Raw genomic sequence first — 10268 nt, forward strand, 5'->3', positions numbered from 1 at the left:
TTTAAAATCTCATTTGATATTATAAACATTGGGTTAACAACATTTAACAAGATCATTAACCTAAAGGTTTCAAAACAACACTTACATGTAACGACTAACGATGACTTAACGACTCAGTTAAAATGTATATACATGTAGTGTTTTAATATGTATTCAAACACTTTTGAAAGACTTCAAGACACTTATCAAAATACTTCTACTTAAAAAAAATGCTTACAATTACATCCTCGTTCAGTTTCATCAACAATTCTACTCGTATGCACCTGTATTCGTACTCGTACAATACACAGCTTTTAGATGTATGTACTATTGGTATATACACTCCAATGATCAGCTCTTAGTAGCCCATGTGAGTCACCTAACATATGTGGGAACCATCATTTGGCAACTAGCATGAAATATCTCATAAAATTACAAAAATATGAGTAATCATTCATGACTTATTTACATGAAAACAAAATTACATATCCTTTATATCTAATCCATACACCAACGACCAAAAACACCTACAAACACTTTCATTCTTCAATTTTCTTCATCTAATTGATCTCTCTCAAGTTCTATCTTCAAGTTCTAAGTGTTCTTCATAAATTTTACAAGTTCTAGTTTCATAAAATCAAGAATACTTCCAAGTTTGCTAGCTTACTTCCAATCTTGTAGAGTGATCATCCAACCTCAAGAAATCTTTCTTATTTACAGTAAGATATCTTTCTAATACAATGTAATACTCATATTCAAACTTTGATTCAATTTCTATAACTATAACAATCATATTTCGAGTGAAAATCTTACTTGAACTGTTTTCGTGTCATGATTCTGCTTCAAGAACTTTCAAGCCATCCAAGGATCCTTTGAAGCTAGATCCATTTTTCTCATTTCCAGTAGATTTATCCAGAAAACTTGAGGTAGTAATGATGTTCATAACATCATTCAATTCATACATATAAAGCTATATTATTCGAAGGTTTAAACTTGTAATCACTAGAACATAGTTTAGTTAATTCTAAACTTGTTCGCAAACAAAAGTTAATCCTTCTAACTTGACTTTTAAAATCAACTAAACACATGTTCTATATCTAGATGATATTCTAACTTAATGATTTAAAACCTGGAAACACGAAAAACACCGTAAAACCGGATTTACGCCGTCGTAGTAACACCGCGGGCTGTTTTGGGTTAGTTAATTAAAAACTATGATAAACTTTGATTTAAAAGTTGTTCTTCTGGGAAAATGATTTTTCTTATGAACATGAAACTATATCCAAAAATCATGGTTAAACTCAAAGTGGAAGTATGTTTTCTAAAATGGTCATCTAGACGTCGTTCTTTCGACTGAAATGACTACCTTTACAAAAACGACTTGTAACTTATATTTTCGACTATAAACCTATAATTTTCTGTTTAGATTCATAAAATATAGTTCAATATGAAACCATAGCAATTTGATTCACTCAAAACGGATTTAAAATGAAGAAGTTATGGGTAAAACAAGATTAGGTAATTTTTCTTATTGTAGCAACGTGAAAATTGGTAACAAATCTATATTAATCATATCCTAGCTAACTTATATTGTATTATACATGTATTCTAATATATTATGTAATCTTGGGATACCATAGACACGTATGCAAATGTTTTGACATATCATATCGACCCATGTGTATATATTATTTGGAACAACCATAGACACTCTATATGCAGTAATGTGGGAGTTAGCTATACAGGGTTGAGGTTGATTCCAAAAATCTATATACTTTGAGTTTTGATCTAGCCTGAGACATGTATACACTGGGTCGTGGATTGATTCAAGATAATATATATCAATTTTTTTCTGTACATCTAACGTTGGACAACTAGTTGTAGGTTACTAACGAGGACAGCTGACTTAATAAACTTAAAACATCAGAATGTATTAAAAGTGTTGTAAATATATTTTGAATATACTTTGATATATATGTAAATATTTGTTATAGGTTCGTGAATCGACCAGTGGCCAAGTCTTACTTCCCGACGAAGTAAAAATCTGTGAAAGTGAGTTATAGTCCCACTTTTAAAATCTAATATTTTTGGGATGAGAATACATGCAGGTTTTATAAATGATTTACAAAATAGACACAAGTACGTGAAACTACATTCTATGGTTGAATTATCGAAATCGAATATGCCCCTTTTTATTAAGTCTGGTAATCTAAGAATTAGGGAACAGACACCCTAATTGACGCGAATCCTAAAGATAGATCTATTGGGCCTAACAAACCCCATCCAAAGTACCGGATGCTTTAGTACTTCGAAATTTATATCATATCCGAAGGGTGTCCCGGAATGATGGGGATATTCTTATATACGCATCTTGTTAATGTCGGTTACCAGGTGTTCACCATATGAATGATTTTTATCTCTATGTATGGGATGTGTATTGAAATATAAAATCTTGTGGTCTATTGTTACGATTTGATATATATAGGTTAAACCTATAACTCACCAACATTTTTGTTGACGTTTAAAGCATGTTTATTCTTAGGTGAATACTAAGAGTTTTCGCTATTGCATACTAAAATAAGGACAAGATTTGGAGTCCATGTTTGTATGATATTGTGTAAAAACTGCATTCAAGAAACTGATTTCGATGTAACATATTTGTATTGTAAACCATTATGTAATGGTCGTGTGTAAACAGGATATTTTAGATTATCATTATTTGATAATCTACGTAAAGCTTTTTAAACTTTTATTTATGAAATAAAGGTTATGGTTTGTTTTAAAATGAATGCAGTCTTTGAAAAACGTCTCATATAGAGGTCAAAACCTCGCAACGAAATCAATTAATATGGAACGTTTTTAATCAATAAGAACGGGACATTTCACAATTGATTCGGAAGATCGAAATGGTAAGCAACGGGTACAATACGCTCCAAGATTTCAAAAGGATCAAAGTATCGCGGATTTAGCTTTCTGCGTTTCCCGAAACGGATTACACCTTTTCAAGGCGCGACTTTTAACGTTACGCGGTTACCCACTTGGAATTTGAAATGTTTACATCTAACATCGGCGTAGCTCTTTTGGCGACTATGGGCCGTCTTGAGTCTTTCTTGGATTTGAATGATCTTAACGGTTATTTCATGAATGAGTTCGGGTTCGGTGGTTTGCTTATCACCTTCTTCGGTTCAACAAATAAGAAAACGACAATTGAGGCTATATAAAGCTTCGAAAAGGTGTGATGTTAATACTCGAATGATAACTATCGTAGTAAGAGAATTTGGCTAAAGGAAAATACTTTTCTCAAGTAGATTTGAAGTCGATAACATGAACTCGTATTATGGTCTCCAAGGTTTGAATTGTACATTTGCTTAGTCCGTCGGTTTGTGGATGATACGCGGTACTCATGTCTAAACGTGGCCCCGAGGCTTTTTGTAAGGCACCCCGAAATTTAGAAGTGAAACGAGGATCTCGATCCGAAACGAGGTATAGTTCTTTTAGGATACATTTGAACAAGCTTGTTAGGACCTGAAAACGTTTGTTGGAACAAGTTTTCGTTTCTCAAGAATTTCGCGCCGCGGAAGATTTATCGATTTCTGAAAACGTTCGTTATGACTATTCACCCTCGTGGTGAATATTAGTATAACGTGAAGAGTCTCTCCCTCCATTGAGAATGTAGAATAAAGATTTCCTTATACGGAAGTACGAATCTAATGCGAGAGAAGTTTCCGCCTTGATGTGAGCATAACAAGCATATTCTAGTTCGTCAATAAACTGTGCGAAAATGAGATAGTATGCACATGTAACATATGTTTGAAGTTGAAAGAATTTGTCATTCATTCAGAAGCATAAATATGGTTCGACAATAATCGAAGATGTGTCCCTGGTATGGTTGTTATCAGTATTCTCGGAGTTTTCAGATGTTCAAACAAGAAAGATGAAGTCATGTACATGGCACATGGTGGTGATTAGGTTGATCGAGTCCAACCACCATCACGTGTCATTAGAACTTTGGTGTGAATTACCGTAATATAACCACGTTGATCGAGTATCGTTATATTACGCTAACTCATAACTCCATTCCCACATCACTCCATAGATTCAAGTTCGTGTAATCGTGAAGATTTAAAATGAACAAAGTGCAACGACGTCTCAAACGTGACTCGTATTGGATAGAAAGAATTTGTGCAACTATGAAGATGCGTTTCCCGAGGGAAATGTATAAATGATGGTTCACGTCAATGCGGTTCAAGTCAGATAATAATGTCTTTAGGTACGAAAAGAGTAACGAATTATGATAACGAGTAGTACGTAACCGTAGTGATAAATAGTGATGAAAATACTCATCTAAAGTAGTGGTGGTAACTTTACAACACTTGTGGATGGTAAGCCGGGACGGACACGGAGTTCTCGAACTAGTATGACAAATGAGATCGTTGCCATCCTTACGCGTATGAATCATGAATTTACATGTGTTACCAGAAAGTGGCAGAATACGGATTCGTATGATGAAAGTTTGGTACCATTAAGAAGTTCACCTAAGAAAGATTCAAGTATAATGCACAAGTAGTCAAGTAAGTGCTATCTATAGCAAATGCAAGTCAGGATGCAATGATTAACTATCCAGTTGTAGTCTAGATTCACTAATACGTCCTAACGACTCTGTCAGACACACTAATGCATATCCTAGTTCCCTACAACCAACGCTCTGATACCATCTGTAGCAACAGATGGGGGAGAAACCCACCCAGTGCCTTTCCAGCTAACCACTTGGTGACCACTGAGTGTACCTCAGACACTGATTTTACGGCCCTCATTTCTGCCAAACTGCCAACCCTCAAATTCCAAGGGATCGCAAATGGTAAGAGCCAATGCTTCGTCACAGGTAACACTATAAGAACCCCCTCTACGATTAACCCGCTAAAGAGCATAGTCCGCCCCAGCGTGACAGCTGAACGCGCGACTACCTTTACGGCTAAAGTTAAACCAGTTCTGATACCATCTGTAGCGACCCGACAAAATCGTCATTGACGGCGCCACTAAATTAGGTCCCGTAACGTGGTCGTAGTCCCTATATGAGACAAGTTTGACCAAAATTATGTCGCATTCATTTGAAACGTACAAGACTTGCAAAGTTTAGTTTACAAAACAATTCGATAACAAGTTTAAGTTTACAAAAGTATAAAGTATAAATGAAATAACTTGCGACATAATTAGTTTAAAATCACGGTTGCTATAAATAGCGTAAGTATGTAAACAATTGTTTGAATCCAAAGGTGCTATCACTAGCGTATGCATGTATGTATGTTTGACTCCAAGAAAGTATGAGTGTACGCGGAAGCATGTATCAAATAGCCATGTATGAACCTGAGAAAACATGTAGAAAACTGTCAACGAAAAACGTTGGTGAGATCATAAGTGTATTTGTAAAAGTATGTTTTTGAACCACAAGGTTTAGTATCAAAGCGTATACATCTCAAAAGATGTGTTTGTATCAAGCGTATACATCTCAAAAGATGTTGTTTTTGAACCACAAGATTTAGTATAAAATGAATATCAAGCGTATACATCCCAAAGGATGTTGTATGTATCACGAGCACCCAATTACCAAAATTTAACTGAATCTTACCTCTGCATAATAGTGTTAGAACCTACACTATATCCCGAAAATACGTTTCATCCGTCAGATGAGGGTTCGTCAAACCCGTATGGCCACACCACATAAGTTCTCGCTCACACCCTACAAGTGTAACTAATGGTAATTGGACTTGAGGATTTTTGTTCTAACTCGTATGTATCTTTGTTTTTGTATTCGTGTTCAAGTATCAAAGTATGAAAAGTATATATACATATGAAATATATATAAGTATGTAATGTATATGTTTCTCAGCCCACGATTTAAAAGTATAAAAGTAATTGAAAAGGTGGGACTATGATCTCACCTTGAGTGCACGTATGTAATAGTACTTCAACAAGTAAACGTATGCATGAAAGTTGTTTAGCCTTGACCTAAACAAATAAGTTGTATCAATTAACCGGTAAACACGATTGGTCAAAGATGTTCAATTAGTCCTATGGCTCATTACGACTCGATTATATAGCATGTGAATCAAATTGGAAAGTTCCATGCAAGAATCAAGTATACAAGAAGATTAGAACGGTTTAAACAAGTATTTGGTTAAGTTTGAATAATAGTCAAACTTGGTCAAAGTCAAAGTCGACGGGGTCGGGTCGGGTATCCGACAATTTTTCTTCAATTAGTAATCATATATAAACATATTGGCCAAGTTTCATGTTAATCAGAGTTGCGAGTAAGCGGTGATGAATTTGTGAAATCACAAAATAAGTTGGCCTACTTTTTCAGCACATGAGCGGCGCACCAAAACCAGGAGCGGCGCTCTTGAGGACCAGAAGCGGCGCTCTTGTTTTTCAGGAGCGGCGCTCCTGACATCTGGTGGAAAACTCCACAAAAAGGCCTACCAGGAGCGGCGCTCTTAGTTCAGGTGCGTCGCTCCTGTACCTGGGAAATGTTGTTTCTGAGTTTTATCAAGTGCACAAACCAAACTTCAAACAAGCATAACTCATGAACCGTAAACATTCAAAACAAGTATCTTATATCGTTGGAAAAGTAATTTAAAGAGGAATACAACTAAACACATTTAATCAAATAAGTTCATAATTTACCACAACAAAAACCTCGTCGAATGATCGTTAAATGTTCATAATCAAAGTTTCAAGTTCATAAAACGCATTTCTTGACTCGGGAATCCAATTTACACATACGATACGCCGTTTTGAAGGTAATGAAACATACATTACAACTAAACACTTATTAATAAAATTTCATGGCATTCAAAGCATCAAAAGTTCATTTTAGAGTTCATCAAACCCTAATCAAAATCATGAATTCAACCATTTTGTAAATGAAGCTTTTCTAAATCAACCTACACATCAAAATGAAGCTAATGATGCTAGTAACACATTTAATACATGAACTTTAACATTTAAACAACATTTAATCATTCAAAATTAAGGATTTAGCACACCCATTTTTCATAATCAAACTAGTTACTCAAAACAATAAATCGAGCAAACTAAACACATATTCATGTTAGAGTTGAGCCATAGACACTAATTAACACCATTTCAAGTATATATAACAAATTTAGAGAAAACTAGTGTTTTAGAAACGTTACCCAAACGAGATGAAATTGGTACCAAAATGTAGAGGATAAAGAGAGGATCACGAAAATGTAATTTGTTTTGATGTTTGCTTCTTGATTCGGATTTGGATGATGAATTAATGAAATGGGTGTTTGAGTCCAAAAATGGAAGAGAGAAAAGAGATAAGAGATGAGGAGGTTGAATGAGTGGTGGGGATGAATGGTTGACTAGTTGACCTAGTCAACAAGTTTGGCCCCTAGCCAACTTTGGTCCCTCAAGTTTCAAAGCGGGTGCGTGAATTAACCGAACGAATATTTTAAAAACGCTAGAGTAACCGAGAGATGTTATAACCAAATAACGGAAATATTAAGAACGTTAGTTAACGTAATATACGAATTTAGATAACGAAAGATATTATTTTAAAAAAAGATGGTGTTAAAAATAAATTTAACGGAAAAACGCGGAATGTTACATCAATTAGGTTTGATCGTTTTACTTTACGCTCGCTTTTTGATTGATTATATGCTTCGTTATTTCAGTTTCGTATACATAAATATACATACATATCCAATTTCTCGAGTATGAAGAGATTTGTGCTTCTGAAGCCACTTCCATTAAGCAAATATTAGATTTTGATTTGTAACTTCTTTTTATCCGCCATGTAACTTTTTCTATTATGAATAAAATTTTATCATTTGTTACGATTTACTGTCTTTAATTGCCTTGTCAAACTTTATATCGCCGGGATGGATCACATGTGTATTCCTTCCATGAATATTAACTGTTTTTATCGAATCTTGCCTGTCCGGAATGATTTGTGCATTACTTTATTTATTGATTGGCATGGAGTAAATGGGATTCTATTTTAGCACCTCTTGATGTTGGAGGTTTAAATGTGGGCAGCCCCAAAGCCTTTAACCTTGCTTTAATTCACAAGTGGAGATGGAGGTACCTTACGCATACAGATGATTTATGGGTATCGATCATCAAAGCTTTACATGGGAACGTGTTCGAGGGTACTACGGGACTACGGGTCATAGCAGCAGCCCCTAGTCTGCTTTAGTTTCATGTTACAATAAATCCCTTGAAGAATTGCTTCTACCTGGTAATGTTATTTGTATGGAGGTTGGAAACGGTACGAAGGTGAGTTTCTAGCATGATTTATGGTGATTCTTGTTTTTCATCGCGGTTTAATCGTTTATTTCACTTGGATGTTAGTAAAAATGATGTTATTGCTAATAAATGATTGAATGGGGATTGGATTTGGACTTGGTCTCTAGAGGATATAGTCAGTCGCAATCGAAATCAATTAAATGACCTTTGTGAGCTGATCAAAGATTATCAGTTGCCTGATCGTGAGGATCATTGGACTTATACGCTAGCATTAGATGGTTTGTTGCTGTTAAATCTGCCAGGGACTAATTCGAACGCAAACTACTCCCATTGTTATCGACGAGTACCGTTTTGTTTACGTTTCTCCCAGAAAAAGGTCAATATCTTTTTGTGGCGTTTTCTATTGGACACTCTTCCTACTCGTTGGAACCTATCCGTGAAAGGAATTGATATTAGTTCGATCATCTGTCATGTTTGTTGTAATGGAATTGAGATTCGGGATCATTTGTTTTATGGTTATGGCGTGGCGGTGGATCATTGGGCCAAAGTTCGAATTTGGCTTGGTTGCAACATGCCAAGTTTCAACTCATGGGACTCCTTTCTCTCTTGGATTGAAGGTTTTCAGATTTCCTCCTCTAACAAAGAGCGGATCATTGCGGTTGTGGTTACTCTTTTATGGGTGTTGTGGCATTTTCGAAACGGAATAGTTTATAATGATTCCATTTGTAATAGAAGTAGCATTTTTGATATTTTTAGATTATACTCTTTTTGTTGGCTTAAAAATAGAGGTCATCTAGTATCTAATAGGAACTTATGGCAATCTATGCTTTTGTCATTCCTTTAGCTTCTTGATGAGGATAGTTTTTTTTTAATGAAAATTGTTTTGTTGCCGGTAAAAAAAAACTTTATGTATTGAAAGTATAATGCTTCCGTGTAAGATTTTTTTTGTATAGAATAACTTGCTTTTTTAGAACTAGTTATGCCTTTGTTTGTTTGTGGTCGACATATGTAGATCTAGACTACGTTTTTAAAGCTTGGCAAAATAGTGTTAATTTTTATTTTTTTCCACCTACTCACTCGTTGTTTATATAAATAAACTTGTACCATCAAGAATTAGAATACATCTCTTAAAGGGGTATAAATAACTCGTATAGGACAGTTATTCTTTAACGGTCGTGAATATTTAATTGTATATATACAAAATATATGGGAAATCAGCGCTCAGCATAAGTTGTTTCTTTATTCGTTTAATATTGATTGTAATATATAATATTTGATGAACATATAAATATATCATAATCAGGAACTCTTTAGGATGGAGTGATCAATTCCACCTTTAAAGTTCGACTGAATATCTTAGTCATTTTTCTCCTAAGCCACGCTTGTATCCGTTAACCAACTTGAGAGGTTGATTGGAACTTTCACAACTACTTGTCCCTAGGCCACCTTTGTAATATGGCAATGTAGGTTTCTTTCGCTTGAATGCTTTTCTCCCAGAGGGCCCGAATTCATTTCTTTAACAACTGATACCTTATACGATACCTTCTTTCATCAATCTTTTTGTTTATTTCTTCCTGAACTTCATCAAAGTAAGTCAAGCTGTCCATCACAAATTTCCTTGGTTGACCATACATTTCCTTCCCAACTTTTGAGCCATGATAACATCGACATATCTTCCCGGCATTGGGATCCTAGATGACTTAACATTTTCCACTCCAATAAGAGTTGGAAAACTCATGAGGCCATGCATAGTTGATGTAATAGCACCAAACCTTCTCAAGGATCTTCTTCCTAAAATGACATGTGTTCCCATCACCATCCTGACCATATAGAATTCCATGACTTCACTTCTTTGCATTGGGAAATTTTACAACGTCATTTCCACCTTAACTTTTCCTAACGGTTTAATAGTTGATCCCTCAAAACCGAATATCACAACGCTGGATTTCCTCATATTCTTCTTTAAAAAATCTGGAAGATTCAACAAACAATGTTCATATATGACATCAACTTCA

The 10268-nt window shown here is 35.0% G+C and overlaps 1 protein-coding gene across 1 annotated transcript; it reads left to right on the top strand.

The window, feature by feature from the left end:
* Positions 1–8259: 8259 nt before the first annotated feature.
* LOC139876070 (uncharacterized) lies at positions 8260–9097 on the top strand. Its single transcript, XM_071863370.1, has 2 exons — positions 8260–8283; positions 8486–9097. The coding sequence occupies exons 1-2, from the start codon at positions 8260–8262 to the stop codon at positions 9095–9097; spliced, it is 636 nt and encodes a 211-aa protein (XP_071719471.1).
* The last annotated feature ends 1171 nt before the right edge of the window (positions 9098–10268 follow it).

The sequence above is a fragment of the Rutidosis leptorrhynchoides genome, chromosome 11 (assembly GCF_046630445.1).
Source record: "Rutidosis leptorrhynchoides isolate AG116_Rl617_1_P2 chromosome 11, CSIRO_AGI_Rlap_v1, whole genome shotgun sequence".
NCBI lineage: Eukaryota > Viridiplantae > Streptophyta > Magnoliopsida > Asterales > Asteraceae > Rutidosis > Rutidosis leptorrhynchoides.